Source organism: Podarcis liolepis (assembly GCF_965112155.1).
Source record: "Podarcis liolepis genome assembly, chromosome: 11".
NCBI lineage: Eukaryota > Metazoa > Chordata > Lepidosauria > Squamata > Lacertidae > Podarcis > Podarcis liolepis.
The window spans coordinates 37,857,640-37,877,469 of record NC_139565.1 but is presented as its reverse complement, the minus strand read 5'-3'; the positions used below and the strand labels follow the sequence as shown (position 1 = coordinate 37,877,469).

At 41.4% G+C, this 19,830-nt stretch overlaps 1 protein-coding gene across 9 annotated transcripts in view; it reads left to right on the top strand.

Annotated features, from left to right (window-relative positions):
* Window positions 1–350: 350 nt before the first annotated feature.
* Window positions 351–19,830, top strand: part of DMGDH (dimethylglycine dehydrogenase) — a 42,756-nt gene continuing 23,276 nt past the window's right edge. For 3 of the 9 annotated variants that reach the window (XR_014517061.1, XR_014517062.1, XM_083465238.1), the window contains exons 1-8: window positions 351–634; window positions 2,928–3,096; window positions 6,171–6,269; window positions 9,271–9,435; window positions 11,170–11,374; window positions 15,927–16,175; window positions 18,295–18,493; window positions 19,529–19,698. Coding sequence is in view for 4 of the 9 variants with exons in the window: in XM_083465238.1 (XP_083321364.1) it covers window positions 543–634; window positions 2,928–3,096; window positions 6,171–6,269; window positions 9,271–9,435; window positions 11,170–11,374; window positions 15,927–16,175; window positions 18,295–18,493; window positions 19,529–19,698 (1,348 nt within the window). In the remaining 5 variants the exon portion in view is untranslated. The remainder of the gene's footprint in view (window positions 635–2,927; window positions 3,097–6,170; window positions 6,270–9,270; window positions 9,436–11,169; window positions 11,375–15,926; window positions 16,176–18,294; window positions 18,494–19,528; window positions 19,699–19,830) is intronic. The other 6 variants (XR_014517063.1, XR_014517064.1, XM_083465239.1 and 3 more) reach the window with 4 other exon arrangements.

Genomic DNA, 19,830 nt, shown 5'->3' with positions numbered 1-19,830 from the left:
ACCCCACTCACCCAAATATGTATCTTTACCGGGTATAAAAACATGGGCCGCTTACAATGGGTGGGGGAGGGCGCAGGAGGAAAAGCACTTTTTAAAATACGAAAGAGTTGGTCTTAGGTTTGGGCGCGCCTCCACCGCGTTTCGCCTCCCCTCACGGCGCCAATGTCGTTTTCTTCCTTAACTTCCCCTGAGCCTCAGTTTTTGTCTCCTCGCCCTGACACCCGCGTCCCTAGCTCCCAAGAAGCCATTTCGGCGGGGGGAACCCATCCAGCAATTATTGCTCCCTTTCCCCCACCCCTCAAAGGGAGAAAGGTTTAAAGATAATAACAACACCCCCATAAGCTGCTCTTTCGCCTTCGAGGGGCGGTCCTGGTTCCCTCCGCCGTGGGGATTGGCCGCAGAGTGAGCTCTGCCAACTGGAAAACGACGGCTCAGCCTGTCTGTCTTGTGGGGAGCAGAGGGAGCGGGGTGCACATTGGGAAGGAAAGAGCCTCGGCTGGCCGAGCCACCATCTCCTGAGACAGACAGAGAGAGAAGAAGCCATGCTCCGGGGGGCCCTGCGGTCGCTCCCGCCAAAGCTGTGGGGCTCGCTCCCTGCTCGGCCTTTTGCCTGCAGCCCGACCACTGAAAGGTGGTGAGTCCAGCTTCAGGCTCTTGCCTCCACTTCTTCTCTAGCCGCGTTATTCTCGAGTCTGGCCTCAAATAAAGGCTGGCTCTGTGTGCATAGGCAGCCAAGCTGCTCTGTGGTGTTGGTGGTTGTGTAATTTGTCCCAGACCCGAGACTGGGAAGTTTTGGGGTGCTCCTGACTTAAAAAGGGATGTTTCTCCTATTTCGTGAAATTGGTCTGAGGCAGAGAGACTTGGGGTTGCGTTTTACATGCGTGAAATTATTAAAACATAGCAGGGTGAGGATGGACTGAATTACACCTGAACAAATTTAATGTAGATCCTGTGAGAAGTCAAATTAATATTTAGTTACATTTTTATTGTATTGTTCCTTCACAGAGTTCAGGGTAGCATACATTGTTCTTTCATCTTCACAACAGCGGAGAGAAAATCATCCCTTTGTCATCTGGGAAGCTTTGTGGTTGAATAAGGATTGGAACCCAGGTCTTAATGTCATAAGTCATTTCTGAAAGGCTGCATATATTCCTGCTTGGCTTTGATCCATTCTTGGCATACTTAGAACTCTACAAAATTGCCTTTTTCTCCTCTAACAGTGTCTATGGAGGCGTTTTGGGGGTGCATTTGTGTGCATCCTGTTGTAGCCCATATTCTGTAACTCCTATGCAGGTGTGAAATGCCTTAGCTAAAAAGGTAAATACTTTCTCCAAAATCCTTGCATGTTGGTGACACTGAGATGTCCCTCCCTCTCCCCATCCCACAACTATAACCTTTGTGTTTAGAGATCAACCAAAATTGAGAGAGGTCCATTCTGTGTCCATTCCCACATGGTGTATCATTAATACACACTGAAAGGTAAACACAATTGAAGACTTTTGAACATTAAATTGGTGTACCTCAGCTCAATATGGAAGCTGCCTTTAGGATGAATGAGCCTGTGAATGGTTGTGAGTAGTGAACAGTGGTGGTGGCTGCTGCTCCTCACTTGAGCTGGTAGGGCAGTGGGCAGGGCAGCTAACAGCAACTGGAGCTAGGCATAAGCAGAGCCAGAGGTCACAAGAGGCAAGCTCACTTAATCCAGAAACACACACTGGGTGGGCACTTCTAGACTGTCGCCATTGTATAACCTCCCTGCCAAAAGAATAAGAATGAATGCTCAATAAATAGCTCCATAAACATGTACAAACAGACAGGGCCAGCCCAATACATTTTGGAACCTGAGGTGAACCACCAAATGGTGCCCTCCACCCCACCAAGAAAAATGGGGTGAGTGAAGACCTACATCAGGAACAAAGGAGGAATAAAGATCTACATTGGGACCTGCTGCCCCTGTGCATCCTGCCGCCTGAGGCAGTCATCTCACCTGTCCTCATGGGTTGGCTGGCCCTGCAAACAAAGTAGGATGAAAGCTCGATAAGTAGGTTATATGGAAGCAAACACAGAGTTGACACATACACAAGTGAGTGTGTGGCAGGGGAAGAAAGCAAGGCTGGGGACTCGGAGAAGGACAAATGGAGATGTTGAAGGCAGGCAGGGGGTTTCTGCATGGCACTGCAAGAAAGCGAGTCTTTCCCTCCAGCACGGAAACCAAAAATCTTGCTGTGGCTCATTGCCTCTGCTTCAAACAAAAGTGGCACAACCTGCCTGCTCTTTCTGCTGCTTCCTACCCAAGTGTCTGGAATGGTATGTTAACTAAGCTCCTCTCAGATTTGCAGCAACGGCAGCAGCAGTGTGATTAGCTGAAAGCATTCTCAGCGAATCCTCGTTTCGCAACCTGGATAAAATGGGAGGGGAATATTTTGAAGCGCTCTCAGTGGATTGGTAGTGGGTGTCATTCTGAAAGGAACAGTGTTATGAATAGAATCATTGAATTGTAGAGTTGGAAGGGACCATGAGGCTCATCTAGTCCACCCCCTGCTATGCAGGAATCTTTTGCCCAACATGGGGCTCAGACCCACAACCCCGAGAGTCTCATGCTCTACCAGCTGTGCTATGATTTTGCACAAAGTGCAGCAAATAAGTCTCATAATCGCACAAAGTGCAGCAAATGTCTCATAATTGGCTAGCTGTTTTCATTCTCTAGGAAAGAAGGGAATTTGATTTTCATTCTCTAGGAAAGAGGGGCATTTGATAATTTATTTATTTATTTTTTATATAATTTGTTTTTTAAACTGAGGCTTCTTTCACTCTGCTATCTTAGGGATGACAATATACTTCTTGAACTATTTATGTAAAATACATAAGAAATACAGTATATAAAAAAAGACAAAGAAGCAAGATTCCTGTTTCTATGTTTTTCCTAGGGAAGAAAAACCTTCTATAGAAGCAAGATGGAAAGATGCAGCAGAAACAGTAATTATTGGAGGTGGTTGTGTTGGTGTTAGTCTTGCCTACCACCTGGCCAAGGCTGGCATGAAAGACGTACTTCTGTTGGAAAAGTCTGAACTCACTGCTGGATCTACATGGCATGCAGTAAGGGAAAGTTCTAACATATTAAATATGAAACAACCCATCCGATTTCTAGTTGCTTAGATAATAACAATTTCATAAATTATATAATTATTGTCATTCTAAATATAGCCTTTCGCAACTCATTAAATTGTCTCTCAGAAACACAGTGGAAATTTGCATAGAGCTGAAACTCATTAATTACTGATGTTTACTATGTGAGTGTGACAGAATAGCTCATCCATTGCATGTTTGGCAATTGAAGTTGGGCCTCGCAAATGCTACCATTGTAGCATGTAACCTAAGCAAGCGGAAGCAGTTTTTTAAAAAAAAAACCTAACGTGTTTAGTTACAGCTCCTTGCCAAGGGTGCAAGGGAGCATAGGTACACCTCTGTGTCTTCTGAAGCAGCAAAATCCTTCTTGTACCACCTGCATTTTTCAGGAAGATTGCTCCCTACCCATAAAACTGAAGCCAATAGAAGCCTTTTTGCAACACTAGGGTTTTTTTTGCAGGGGAGGCACAGCACACAAGGAGGAGAGTTTTAGACCTTTCTTCATCAGCTGCAACTTCCCTGCAAAAAGATGCCTCATGCCACAATTATGCATGAAAAAGGCAATTATTGCTTCCAATAGAGGGCTTTTAAAAAGACTAATTATGGAGGGGTGGGGAGGCAGAGGTACGAGAGATCTGCAGGGTGGATGAAGGGTCCCCAGGGGGTGTATCTGACCCATGGGTAGGGATGTTTGAGAATTCCTAAGAAAACAGAAACAGGAGTGGCAATTGGCAGTGTTTGCTTATTTTCCCATGTCTGGAACAGAAATCAATCCAGTGAATGTGTTTAGCATTCAGTGTTGTTGTTGTTGCTGCTTTCAGCCTGCAAGCAATACGTAATTGATTACCTTCGCCTCACATTTTCATTGTGTTTCCTTTGCATTGAAATGAATGGGGTGGCATAATGTAACGACAACATAATTTATATAATTAATTACACGTTAGGTAATTTCACTACAGTTGACAGCAAGATGAATAGCATACTTTTTGGCAGATGATGACTACAATGGAGTGGAAGCAGCGCTGCCTGCTTACAAATACAGGAATGGAAAACAATGCCTTCTTACATCACTACGCATAGACTAGCAGTTCCACATCTCTGAAAGTGACAGGACTCCAATGTTTGACCTGAGTTAATGTTGTATCTTAATTCTGCCTCTGCCTCGTTAAGATTGTCAGGATTGCATTGAAAGGTGAAAAACTCTTACACTGATTTAATGGAGAGAGGAAGAACATTTGGCAAGGTTCCCTGCATATACTAACCATAGCATTCACAGAAAAACAATCTATTTATATTTCTGTAGTTATGCAAGGCATTCTGCTCCATGTGGGAATTACAGATTAGTAGCTGGATCCATATTACGCAAACTGTGCAGTGACCTAGCTAGTTACCAAGAAGAAGTTGTTTTCAGTAGCTTGCAGCCTCAGGGTAATCCTAGATATCATATCATGTGTCAGTGGTGGTGGCTGTAGTAAAGCCAAATTAGACATTACTAACATGTACCGTATCTGCTGAAGTGGTATACATTTCTAGTCACCTTGCATATTCATATACTATTGTAAATTATCAAAGTAGCACTTGATAGGCTTTATGAAATATAGTGACTCTTTCTCAAATTTTGTGTGCATAATTCTGCACAGTGTGTCCTCCCAAGACCAAACTTCAGTGTGTATTTTGGTTCCATAAATTCCTTGAGCATTTGATGCTGCTCTCAGCATTTGATTCTCAAGCTGTGTTGATGTGCTTGCCATTGAAATTTTAGGCTGAAATCAGATACACACTTAACTGAGAGTAAGTCCCATTGAACTCAGTGAATTCACTCAGTGTTAACCACTTAAGCGATTATGAATAGATGAGCTTCCTCTGGCTTGCTTCATAATTAAAGCTGTTGCAAACTTTGAGAAAACTCAAGTCTTTCCAAGAATTTTCTGAGAATGCTTTCTGAGCCCAGTGGAGCTCTCCATTAGCTCTCTTTTATTGCTAATTCTCCATCCCAAACTTACACATCGAAGTGGTGAGGGAATTGGTCTAGGTTGGCAAAGCCTATTGCAGATGTTTTGAAACACTCCTGCAGTATAGATATCACTGAGGATATTGATCATAGAAGTACAGGCAGCACTAACTAGTATGATACAGACAGCACTAGAGCAGAATTGTAGTAAGGCCCTGCCCTTGCATTCCTGTAAGGTAGAGATGACTGTGCTGGTTATGAACTATGTTGTGCTAGAATGAACGTACTTCTATGCCATTCGTTTCCAGCCAAAGGATAGGATCAGGTTTTTAGACAAAGAATAAATTGAACTCCCAGAATTATGCAGCTTAGATTTGCAGAATACAACATACAGGGATTATTTCATCTTTCAGTGAAGCATGCAAAGTGTAGCCTATATAAGAATACTGTTTTTAGTCTTCCTATGCTCGTGCTTATGCACAAGAGAGAAGTATAGCTCTAAGGTATGAACAAGTAAAACAAATCTGATGGAAAGAAAAACCTTAAGAGGGAAAATCCTTACCCCCCAAAATCCCAGCTCCATAATAATTCAGTGGCATGGAACATTGAGGGACTAAGAGGGGGGAAACTGGGTGGAAGGAGTATAGAGTAAAATGGCTAGAACTGAGAACAGAGAAGCATAGCTATGTAGAAGGAACTGTCTCAGTGTTCAAATAGGTCACTTCTTGGTTCTCATGGAGAAGCTCTTTTTCATTTTTCCCAGGGGTGAAAAAGAGAGTTTCTCATACATGTTACTAGAGAAATTAAATAATCTAATGTAGCAGGGATTGGGCACAAATTTGTCTTTCTCCTTCCTCACCTCCATAAAACCCCAAATGTGGCAGTGGTGGAACAAAATTGTCTCAACGGAGTGGGGAGCTCAAAAAAGCTCAGTGGGGGACCCAACATGCTTAGTGGGGAAGGGGGAGGAAAACAGGTAAGTGGGGATGGAGTGGGTGGAGTGACTGGAACCATGAACAGAAGCATTCCACGCTGCAATGTTTTGTTGAAGACACCCCCATTTGTATCCTATTTTTTTGTTCTTTTTTAAAAGGCAGGTTTGACAACGTATTTCCACCCTGGAATAAATCTGAAGCAGATCCATCACTACAGCATCAAGCTTTATGAACAATTAGAAGATGAGACTGGACAAGTGTGTATCTTTAAATATATTTATTACAGATCCAAAATCTTGTGAAATACAGCATTCTGCACAAAGCAAGAACATTTTGCATGCTTGGGGTTGTTTAGCAACTTTAGAAACTCCCTAATGATTGCTCCCAGTGGCTTCATGTAGATTTTAAATAGCACTGAAGACAACATAGTGCCCTGTGGCACACTATAGCTCAAAAGCCAAGGAGCTGAGGTCCAGGAATTATTGCAGCTGCATCAAACACAACCCTCTCAATACCTCCCCCCAAAGGGGTATTTGTGACCAGGTGGTAGTTGTTAAATATTGTTGAGTCTAGGGTGGGTTTTTACAGGGGTGGCTGCACTATTCCTTCCTTCTTCCCACCTCCTCATACAGAGACCCATTCACCACATCCTGAACTCACCCAGTCTTTTTATTAGGTTTTACACAAATATCACCAATCCAACAATTTCACAAATAACATATTTCCATCTTTTGGACTTCCCTCAGCTTCTCTGACAATCATCCATGTTAAAATTTTTATCTACGCATTCCCCAAATTTCGTATCGCCTTTTAAAATACCTTTTTGAACATATTTACATTCTTGCAATATTCCTTATACTTTTACAAAGCTTCTTCAAAACCCACTAGCGTTGTTTGTTCATCACATACAGTCTTCAAATAATCTGTAAATTTTCCCCAGTCCTCAATGAACTTGTGATCTCGTTGATATCTTATTTTTCCAGTTAATTTATCCAGTTCTGCGTACAGTGGTGCCTCGCAAGACGAAAAGAATCCGTTCTGTGAGTCTCTTCGTCTAGCGGTTTTTTCGTCTTGCGAAGCAAGCCCATTGACGGATTAGCGGATTAGCGCTATTAGTGGCTTTTAGCGGATTAGCGGATAAGCGGATAAGCAGCTTAGCGGCTTAGAAAAAGGGGGGAAAGGGGAAAAAACCCGAACTCGCAATACATTTTCGTCTTGGGAAGCAAGCCCATAGGAGATTCGTTTTGCGAAGCACCTCCAAAACGGAAAACTCTTTCGTCTAGCGAGTTTTCCGTCTTGCGAGGCATTCGTCTTGTGGGGCACCACTGTAGTCCGTTAACTTCATTCTCCATTCCTCCAGAGTCGGTAATTCTTCCTGTTTCCATTTTTGGGCCAATAATATTCTCGCTGCTGTTATTGCATACTGAAAAAGTTTACAATCCTTTCTATTTATTTCATTTCTTGTTATTCCTAGGAGAAAGGTTTCTGGTCTTTTTACAAAAGTATATTTCAACATCTTCTTTAACTCATTATATATCATCTCCCAGAACCCCTTCACCTTCTTACATTCCCACCACATATGAAAAAAGGTTCCTTCTTTTTCTTTACATTTCCAACACTTATTACAAGTTTTAAACATTTTTGCTAATTTAACCGGTGTGATATACCATCTATATACCATTTTCATAACATTTTCCTTTAACGTGGTGCACGCTGTAAATCTCAAATTATCATTCCATACTTTAACCCAATCTTCAAACTGTATATTATACCCAAAATCTCTGGCCCAGTGAATCATTACCACCTTGCTAGCCTTAATCATCCAAGAAGGGCAAGGGTCCAAATGGTATGTCATTGGGAGCATACATGCAGAGGTGTACTCAGGCCCCCTTGCACCCTTGGTCAAGAATCTGGCCTGGCTATTCCAACAATTTAATCTTTGCTAGACCCAGGAATTAGAAGTGACTCAGGGATACAGGCTAACATCTCCCCACCACACAAACTCACAATACTATGATAATGGCAATTTGTCAGTGCCCTCTTATTCAACTTCATGAAGGTGGAGCGGCAAATAATTTCCCTTGTTTTGTTTTAATGATTGGTTTTATTGTTTGCTACTTTGGAAAATACTAATGAGTGTTTAAAAAATATGTTTGAACATTAAAGTATGACTTGTATTAGAATAATAGAATTGTAGTGTTGGAAGGTGCCCTGTGGGTCATCTTGTCCAAACTCCTGCAATGCAGAAATCTCAACTAAATCATACATGTCAGATAGCCATCCAGCTTCTTATTAAAAACTTCTGTTTGTCCACCACTGTCAAACAGTTCTTGCTGTAAGAAAGTTCTTTCTGATGTTCATAATCTCCTTTTTGTAACTTGAAGCCACTGGTTTGGGTCCTACCTTCTGGAGCAGAAGGAAACAAGCTTGTTCCATTTTCTATGTGACAGCACAATAGATACTTGAAGATGACTGTCCTATCTCCTCTCAGACTCCTCTGATCCAAACTAAACATACCCTAATCCCTCAACCATTTCTCATAAGGCTGTGTTTCCAGACCTTTGATCATCCTGGTCGCCCTCCTCTTCACATGTTCCAGTTTATTATTGTTTATTATTTTGTTATTTATTTCATTTCTATACTGCTTTATATTTTCAAGAAAAATCTCAAAGCAGTTTACAGCATATTAAAACATCAATAAAACAATCTGAAGAAAGTCAAATATAGAGTATACAGTCAAAGCAACATAATTAGCGAAAAACTAAAATATTATCTTAAAGATTTCAAAATAAAACATTACAAAGGAGGTCAACTTCAGAATACATATTTAACTCAAACAAAGTTAACATAAAACTTAAACATTAAAAAACCCCATTGCTAAGTGAAGTCAAATATAAAATGCACATTTAAAACAGCATAATGAACAAGAGAATAAAATATGATAAGCATGACACAGCTGTTTAGCAGGCACAAGAAGATGGGGCAAAAGAATCCAGTAGTTGGGGTTTTTTGTCAGGCATATACTTCTTAAATTGTGGTGCCCAGAATTAAACAGAATTGAAAAGAAAACTAAAAATTAAAGTGGTTAATCTGTTGGTACATTTCAAATAACTATAAAGTTAATTATAGCAACTCATTATTTATTCTGTAGCCTCTTCTGAAGATACACTATGCCATGGTTATCATTTAGGACTTTATTGGACTGCTTGTAAGTATTCTATATTGGGAACCTGATAGTCTTTTTTCTGTTCCTGTTAGGCTGTTGGGTTTCATCAGCCAGGAAGTATTAGAATTGCTTCAACTCCAACGAGGGTGGATGAGTTTAAATACCAGATGTCTCGGGCTGGTTGGCACCCAGCAGAGCAGTATCTTATCAAGCCAGAGAGAGTACAAGAATTATTCCCTTTAATAAACATGGAAAAGGTAAACAAATTCAATTATTTTATTTCCAAATGATGTGCAATTTATTTTACATGCAGAAAATATGACTCTATGATTCAATATCCCTCTTCAAAATTTGAAGATTATTTTATAGTACACAACTCTATTAAATTTTCCTAACATGAAACCATTTGAAAGAAGTTGCCTCAGGCAGCAGATTTTACAGAGGGTGCCATTTTTATGTATCCAATATCCAGCTTAGTGTGTCATTTACAGAATGAGCTTCAGTCTGGGTGAGAGGTCATTCTGACAGGAGCTACAGGTGCAGAAATGTTACTGGCATTCTGCAGGCTGTGCTGGGTACAGAAGCAAGACTTGACTATTAGGATTTATTGCAGAAGGCTCAGCAGCTGACAGTATTGTAATGTTCAATGTATATTTGTGATCTATTCAAAACCAACTTTATCAGTGTTGCAAAAATGAAGCAGAGCAACTTGGACATGGTAGAAGAATCCTTTATTAATATGTGTAAATATATTGGCCTCTTGGCTTTACAAATCCTTGGTAATTCCTAAGGTTTTGATCAGAAACAGCCACCAGATATTCAGATGAGGGAACAAAGGACACTTTGAGTACAGTGGTACCTCGGGTTAAGTACTTAATCGTTCCGGAGGTCCATACTTAACCTGAAACTGTTCTTAACCTGAAGCACCACTTTAGCTAATGGGGCCTCCTGCTGCTGCTGCGCCGCCAGAGCACTATTTCTGTTCTCACCCTGAAGCAAAGTTCTTAACCCAAGGTACTATTTCTGGGTTAGTGGAGTCTGTAACCTGAAGGGTATGTAACCCGAGGTACCACTGTAGTTATGTTGATCGTCGTGACAGTAACAATGTATTGTAGGGGCCAGTGCTTTTTTTCTTTAAAAAATGTTTAGGGGGTACTCTCATTTTCCTACTCATATTGAAATACTGCCCCTCGATGAGGCCAAACTTAGATTCACAAAATGTTTAGGGGTATGTGTACCCTGTCCCGCCCCCCCAGAAAAAAGCACTGGTAGGGGCCTATGGGAATTGTAATTGAGTGACATCTGGAAGGCCAAAGGTTCCGCACACCTAAACTGGTTGTAATTCTGTTCTCCTGAACTGAGTAGCAAAACACCCCTTGGCTGCATTTCCATGTCATGGAAAGCCACCTACACTGTGGCTTACCATACATGAGCTGAACCTGTTTCACTCTTTGCATTCACACTGTTGAGAAACAAACAGTGAACTCTGGCATTGCGTTTTATCCGGACTAGGTATTGGGGTTTGTTTCTCTCCAAGCAAATACAAGATTTGTTATTGGCTTACCAATTGTGGTTTATTTGAATGAAACAAATCATAATCTCTGATTTGGAAGTAATACTAAGTAAAGGATCATGATTTTTACAATGTGTAGGAGTGAAGGAAGTCTGATCAGTTCATGTAAAAAAGACACTATTTTTGATCTACTGTTATGTGTTGATACAGCCATTGATTTTAATGAATATCTTTGATTAACATTGAGGTAAGTTGAATTTCCATGCTATATTTGTTCTTTTTGGTTTTTGCTGAAACCCTTAGCTATTTTGTTTTTTCTTACATCTAGATTCTGAATTTCTCTTTCCTAGAAATTACACACAAGTCTCCAGTTACTTGTTCAAAGAAGTCCTAATATGTAGATCTCCTCCATTTCTAACATGTTGGTTAAGAAAACATAACAATACTAACACAGTTTCATTTTGTTTGACCCACTTAGGTTTTAGCTGGTTTGTACAACCCTGGAGATGGTCATATTGACCCTTACTCACTCACCATGGCTTTGGCTGCAGGGGCCAGGAAATATGGTGCTCAGATAAATTATCCAGTCCAAGTAACTGACCTAAAATCTAGAGCAGATGGAACATGGGAAGTTGAAACTCCACAAGGAATAATTCGTGCAAACAGAGTTGTGAATACAGCTGGTAAGAAATGAAAAATATTTGCATGTCTTTGGAAAATTTAATACCCTAACTAGGCCAGATGAAGTAGCTCACACTAAACACAGATTGAGCACAAATGCTCTAATGAATGCCATGCAGAACGCAAGTGATATATGCTTTGCATTAGCTATTTGATGACCTCCTGGAAGATAATTTGGCATGAAGCAGTGATTCCACCCCCCAAAAAAAATAATTTTAATAGTTCCTAGAATAGCATGCTTCATTGCTTAATGATAGGATAATGTACATTCCATGTTATTAGCATTCTGGTTTTAAAAAATGCCGTTATGTAAGTCTGTGAATCTTCCTTCCATGTATATTAGTTTAGGACCAGGATATGAGAACAGGACTCCTGCCTGTAGATTGGCCTTTGACTTTGAAAACTGAGGAAATAGCCACACTGTTAGGCAATTCCAGTCCAAAATGTCACCATGAATTGTGTAAACACTTGCTTGGCATTATATTATGTTTACACATTATAAACACTTAGAAGATTAAAATGGGCTGTGTGGCCGTGTTTCCTGGAAATAGCTTTTGCCTTTTTATTGAGTTAAGATACTGTTAGACACCACTCCAATCTCCACAGCAGTGCAAGATTATAGGGGTGCAGGCGCATACTCAGGGTTTGTTTCCTTTGGAAAAGAGACATAGTGGAGATCGTGATGTCTTTATGATATATAGTTTATTTACACATATATACAACTTGAGCCTAGGATGGAGGGGTAGACACAGCATTACACTCCAAGAGGGTCTTGCTTCTCTTATAGGCACAGTCTTGGGTTCAAGAAGGCATCAGATATTTTGTCTGTTGCCCTGCAGTTTACCCTTCTCTCCCTGTCGCGTAACTCTTAACTTTGCACTAGGCAGCTGCCTAGATTGATTCAGCTTACTGACTGAAAAACCATTTCCCCCAGAGCACACCAGGGCAAACTGCAATCCTGAAATTCTACTACTGGCCTTTGTCCTTCTACCTAATTCTGAGCTCAGGGAGAGGTTCTCCCTTTTCCAGCTGGCACAGAATCTCTGCTTTATTAATCACCCATCTCCCTGCCCCATTTGTTTGCTTAAAGAGTTGGCCATTATCAGGCTGACCTGGACATGGAAAGCTGAGCCCAGCACTTACTAAATCCAGGCACCCACAAATTCTAGCACCCCAAACCAACAGCAGTACATTCGGCTCCTAAATGTAATGCAGTTGCTGTCATTTAGAAAATGACTTATTTTTGTGTGAGTAAAGGAGTATTTTATTTGGTATTTATAATAACGGAACAGTAACCTTATGCACAGAATGCCAGAGGTGGTTTTTTTTAGGTCTTCCATTCATTCACACACCTACATATTTGTGGAAACTTCCTCTTCCCTTTCCTCTCCACATTACTGCTACTTACCTGGATGAATCAGGGGTGAGTCAGGACATCTGCAAGGTCGGGGCTGCACAGGTACCCCAGCCAATCCAATCCCACAGAGCTCCAACCATGCTGCTACTCTGCCTCACCCCTACTGGTAAACAGCAGTGATGCCAGTGGCCCCAATCTACTGTTCTGGTCATTCCTGATGGTAGTTTTTGCCAGTAATTGGAAATTGCTTATATCTGGTGCTTTTGAAAACAAAAGTTTAAATTCCTATTTATGTATTAACCATTTGGCTCTAATGTATTAATGTTTATAATTATAGCATAAATACCACAAGTAAAAAGGGCTCTGATGAGTACACTGGAACATGGGAAGCTGCCTTATTCTGAATCACATCAGTGATTCTGCTAGCTCAGTGTCGTCAGTTTTGAGTAATAGGCTGCAACATTACAGCAGATGGTCATAGGCAGAGACTGTCCAGGGTTTCAAACAGGGTTTATTTCCCTGCCCTCCCTGGGGATGCCAGAAATTAGACCTCAAATCTTTTCGAAGCAAACCATTTACCCTACCACTTTTCACAGTTCCATATCATCAGTACACCCCATTTATTCAGTGCTGAGGAATAACCTACAACAGTAAAGTGAATGGCACAGGAACCCATTCTTGCAGGCACTGCATGTGACTTGGACCTTTGACATGCATGCCACGGTTTCCTCACTGCTATTTCATATATCTTCTTACATACTCAGTAATTAGCAATGTTTTACTCTTGAGATGTGAAGTTGTGACATCTCTTCAGGCTCTTTCATTTCTTTTTAACTTATTAAACCAAAGGCATACTTGTCAAGTTACAATGTTCAACCAAAGGGAACATTTAGAGCTGGCATTGATTAATGTCCTGGGTCAGGGTAGGTAAACAGCTATGATGTTCCTAATACTCTAGCAGCCAATCTTCTTCCTTCCTTCCATACCCTCCTCTCCAAAAGAAAATAATAATTTACTGTGAGCTTTCATTCCTGTTATATTGCTAAGTTTATATTGCCAACTCAAAACATAGCTGGGTTCATTAGACAGCCGCTTACCTTTCAACCCCTTTCTCATCCAGTTGCTCAATTCAGACAGTACATTTCACATTTTCCAAAGCGTGGTCTGGATATTTCACTGAATTATTTTATTGTGTTCTGTCTTGTTGTCTCATTTGCTCACCCCTTCACTGCTTTTTTTACATACCCTCCTCCATTTCCTAGCTTTTTGCTGTTATTTGCAACGATGTTTGACTCAGTAGCCCATGGTTAGTGCTCATCTCCAAACAGTTTGCAAACCCACTTTGGAATATGGTTTAAAATTATGGTTTGGGGGCAATTTGTACAGCATGACAAACTATTAGTAGAGAACATTAGGAAAGACCAGCACCCCATATCAGAGAAGGAGATATAAGGGTACAAGCCCTACTTATGCTCCCAGCTTCCAAATGACTGTTTGGAAATTAGTCCGTATAATGGCTGCTGTTTTTATATTTGAGCTTATTTTCAGTTAAATGAGAAATTACTGTGTGTGTGTGTGTGTGTGTGTGTGTGTGTGTGTGTGTGTCCCAAATCTCTTACACAAATCCTGCCTAGATCCCACAGCCACTTCTTATTGCCACTCTTGCCTGTGGTTTTTGATGCATGGATAGGAACAACCTCAGTGTTTTGTGAGTGTTCTAGGGATTGTGGCTCATTAACTACCTGATAACTTATTTCTTGTTTGACCTACACAGTGTCCCTATTTAATGTTAAGTTATAAAGTGGGACAGAGGGTTTTAGCTAACAGGCTTTTGCCTCATTACCAGCTTCCCCTCCATTCCTCCTCCATGTTTCACTTTGTCTTTTTGCTCAGCATATACTTCATGAAACTCTTAATCTTAGGGTTCTGGGTTCAAGCCCTACATTGGGCAAAAGATTCCTGCGTTGCAGGGGGCTGGACTAGATGGCCCTCATGGTCCCTTCCAACTCTACAATTCTATGTGTCTATGATTCATGGCCAAGACTAAATTGGCTGTTATCAGCAGCAGACATTTATTCTGCTATTTTAATCACAGCAGAAATCTGAGGCAAACCTCAGCCGCAAACAACTGTATTCATGATTAAGCTTGAGAAATAGGAGCATTAATAGAAATGGGTGGAGTTGAATGCAAAAAGCTGGACTTAAATTTTTTTAGAGACAGCCCCCTAAGAGGTGGCCTGTGGTGTTATCTTATTCTCAGCACTGTCCAATACTGTCTATAGAAACTCTGGGTGCTATTAGTAGTTAGCTGGAACAGTGGTAGTTTAACTAAAAAAAAAAGGTTAGTAGAATATAGTAGGGGAAGTGAAAACTATCAAAGCCGTGGTGCCCATAGATGATGCCTTGTTTGCCTCCTCCAACACAGAAATAAATTTTCTCTCCACAGGCAACCTCTGCCATCCTGAAGCAACATTCCCACCAAATGTAGGCATTCTGTTTGTTTTTCCTGTTTGGAAAGCATGATGATCTTTGGCATAAGGAGGAGTCCTCCAATGAGTTGTCTCTTTGTCAAAGACAACAACCCAAACTGTTCCACACTATTGAATCATCTCCTTGTTTAAGTAATATTCTGCTTTTATTATTAAAACTCCTCTTCCAAGGTTCATAAATAGTTACATACACAAAAACTTGACATCGTTCCCATATGAAGAAGTTGCAGCTTGGTTGCAGAGAGAGACAGCAATGAAATTTGGTTCCCCTCCCAAAAAGCTTCCTAGCATTAAGCTCGGGTGGACTGCAGAAGGGCAGGGTTTAGAAATGTGAGATATCTGGGATGAGCAGGAGAGCCATTTCTGTATTATAAGCAGCAGAGAAAATCAAGGAGGGGAGAGAAGAGAAGGAATTACACAAGAGAGAGAGGTAATGAAGAGGAACCATAGTAGCAAAAATTTCAGAGGTCAAGGAAAATGCTAGGAATGGTTAACTGGTTTGCAGGACACAGACAGAGAGAAACTATCCTCAACCTTTCCCTTTGCTGAGTAGGGACTCCTAGGTTTAACAGCTGAGATCAGCAGTGGTTCAAAGCCATATCTTTTGATGTAAGAGGGGATTCAGAATACACACATCAACAAGATTGTTCCTTTAGTTTCCAAGTACTTCGTTCTAATACTTGCATTTCTGTCCTTTGTGTTTTCTAGGTTTCTGGGCTCGTGAAATAGGGAAAATGATTGGATTGCCTCATCCACTCATACCAGTTCATCACCAGTACATTGTTACTGCAACTATTCCTGAAGTGAAAGCCCTTAAAAAGGAATTTCCTGTGATTCGTGACCTAGAAGGTTCATATTATCTAAGACAAGAAAGGGATGGGATTTTATTTGGCCCATATGAAAGTCCAGAAAAAATGAAACTACAGGAATCCTGGGTAAAAAATGGAGTCCCGCCAGGTAATTTTGCTTGAAAAATAATCTCAGGCTTTAGCTGCAGTTATGTGATTGTCATAATCCTAGAGTAAAGGCAGAGTTCTCTGGCAAATGCAGGCTCAGAGAGGAGATGGATCCTCTCCCTGGTTTGATGCATGTGTGTTCATGGGCAGCAGACCCCCCCCCCATGGTACACCCCCCAGGAGCCGCCTCTGCCACCAGATTCTGGTGGCTTGTCCATAGACTCCTTAGGGATCAAGAGAGCCCTGAGGAGAGTTTCCCCACAACTGGAAACCATATTCCCCAATGGCTGCAGCAGGAGGCACCTTTAACAAGTCAAGAGGCATCACTTAGTGGGTGAAGCCTCTAGTCAATAACTACTTAAAGGTAAAGGTAAAGGGGACCCCTGACCATTAGGTCCAGTTGTGGCCGACTCTGGGGTTGCAGCGTTCATCTCGCTTTATGGCCAAGGGAGCCGGTGTACAGCTTCCAGGTCATGTGGCCAGCATGACTAAGCTGCTTCTGGCGAACCAGAGCAGCGCACGGAAACGCCGTTTACCTTCCTGCCAGAGTGGTACCTATTTATCTACTTGCACTTTGACGTGCTTTCGAACTGCTAGGTTGGCAGGAGCAGGGACCGATCAATGGGAGCTCACCCTGTTGCGGGGATTCGAACTGCCGACCTTCTGATCGACAAGTCCTAGGCTCTGTGGTTTAACCCACAGCGCCACCGATGTCCCCAATAACTACCTAGCTCTGCTATAAAACTTAATCAGTTGCTCTAGGTCCTGGCTGAGACAATTGAGATATTTGGATTCAGCTATGGGAGCACTGTCCATGGGCCTGAACCCACACCTTTGAGTCTTTCTAAGCTACTTTTGCTGCTCGAAACTTCCAACCTCCCATTGCTTGGGCCATCACGCCTCCTCGGTGGTGGGGATCCTCATGGATCACAATCATGGGATAATAGCCCATGCTAATTAGTTCTATCCTTTGTGTGGATCACAGTGGTACTATTTTTGTCATTGCGCTGATGGTTGCAGCCAGATACAGTTACTGATACAGGGACAAAACTTTATACCAATGCTATGAATGAAACTTTAGTGGCACTGGTGAAGTGTGGAAGGCCATGGCTGCAAATTGCATGTCTGCATCTGGGTCTTTTGTTGCAAATAGCATGGAGATCATGAACATACCTGTGTTTCCCCCAGATGAAGAAAGTAGCATTTGGTGGACTGGGGGCAGGAGGGGAATGGATGTCTGATGAACTCCACGTAGGCATGTCTTTGCATCAGTAAAATAGATAAAAAGAATTGTGTTAAAGAAATGCCAAATATTTCTTGTATTGTTTTATGCGATGGGAGGTAGAAATTAGTTTATTTTCAGATGCAAGATACAGCTAGGTGTATTGTTATTTTTGCAAGATACGGGTGGCGCTGCGGGTTAAACGACAGAGCCTAGGACTTGCCGATCAGAAGGTCAGCGGTTTGAATCCCCGTGATGGGGTGAGCTCCCGTTGCTTGGTCCCTGCTCCTGCCAACCTAGCAGTTCGAAAGCACATCAAAGTGCAAATAGATAAATAGGTACCACTCCAGCAGGAAGGTAAGCGGCGTTTCCATGCGCTGCTTTGGTTCGCCAGTAGCGGCTTAGTCATGCTGGCCACATGAACCGGAAGCTGTACGCCGGCTCCCTCGGCCAATAAAGCGAGATGAGCGCTGCAACCCGAGTCGGCCACGACTGGACCTAATGGTCAGGGATCCCTTTACCTTTACTTTATAGCTACAAAGTTTAGGTTTCAATGATGCAAATTATCAAGCTCACCACTTGTTAGAATTAATTGCATTTATGTTGGCAAAGATATTCGGTGACTGGAATCTGTGAGTGACTATTATATATATGTATGTTACACATGCATATTCGTAAAGACAAAGAGCCTTTCTGGCATCATTAACTTGTTCTCAGATTTCCTATATAAGCCTGTCTTTCACTTTGTGCTCTTCAAGGCAGCAGATGGGGATTCTCAACATACAACTCCTATCCTGCAACATTTGTGTGTATCCTGAAAAAATAAGCGCTTTGTGTCACTAAAGAGCTTTTGGAATTGGAAAATAACAAATGCATGACTAAAAACCTTTTTTTCTAGGATTTGGGAAGGAGCTTTTTGAGTCTGATTTGGACCGAATAATGGATCATGTTGAGGCTGCTATGGAAATGGTCCCAATCCTAAAGCAAGCAGACATTATCAATGTAGTTGCAGGCCCTATAACATATTCTCCAGATATCTTGCCTATGGTGGGGCCACATCAGGGTGTTCAAAATTATTGGGTGGCTATTGGTTTTGGGTGAGTAAATTGATCTATTGTTAGGAGAAACCTTGTAAATGTTAAATTTATACTTATACGTCTGTCTTCACTGGGTCCTGGGTGGTATCTACATGAGTTCTTAAAGAAGTGGCCTCTGTAACACCATTTTGTTAAAAGGATTTTGTGGGTGGGGGTGATCTCCAGTAAGTTTGTCCTGTTAGCTTAAAGTCTGTTGTCAAGCATAAGTACAAGTTTGAGTGAAGAAGAATCAGCATAGCTTCTGCGAATGTACGTCTTGTCTCATTTTATAATTCTTTAAGAGTGTTAGCAAACATGAAGATAGGGGTGAATCTGGTTGACATTCTTGGACTTTCAAAAAGCTTCTAACAAGTCCATGGCCAAAGACTAGAGGGTGAATGTATCACAGCTTTTGAATTGCAGAAAGGAATGTGAAATGCATCCTGGAACAAAGAAAATTTGTCTAAGAAATTTAAGTTGCCCAACTTCCAGTGGGCTTAAATTTGTGGCATTTAAATTTGTGGTAAATGTTGGTGGTATTAGTTATTCTTCCTAGGCAGTCTGATCTTGCTTAACATATTATTTCATCATGACATAAAAGCCAAGGTTATCATGCTGTTACAGAGAAAACAGAGCAACAACACAAATTTAATTCCAGCCAAATGTAGCTGGAACTCAGATGTTTGTTCTGTTGCTGTAATCACTTAATCTTTAATTCAAAGCCTAACTGGGCTTTGCCCAGCCCTGTCACTGAACTGGCCCAGGGCAGGTTACAAAAGATCTCAGGTATAATTTAGCTTGAAATCATAAAATAACACAAAGCAAACAAATGATATAATTAACAAATGAGCACACTGTCCCATCTTAAATTCCAGGCTGCATAAGTGCTCCAGATTTTAACAAGTCTAACTTTCCAGTAATGAGAAAGCACCCCCCCACACAAAAAGGTGATAAAGAAGATAATAAGAAGTGAGTTTATAGTCCTCAAAGGTTGTACTGAAATGTTATGTGAAATAAGCTCGTGGGGGAACTGTCTATCTCTTCTTCTTTCCCCAGATACGGCATCATCCATGCTGGTGGCATAGGAAAGTATCTCAGTGACTGGATACTCAGTGGGGAGCCTCCTTTTGATCTAATAGAATTAGATCCAAATAGGTATGGAAAATGGACCACTCCAGAATTCACGGCAGCAAAAGCAAGAGAATCTTATGGATTTAACAATATTGGTAAGGTGTAATTTTCCCCATAGAAAAATAAATAAATTAGCAATTTATTCTCTACCGCTGAGTAGAGAATTCTTGTGCTGGTTTTCTTCACCTTCCCCCCACCCCCAGACTAATAGAGAGCAGGGCTTTGCC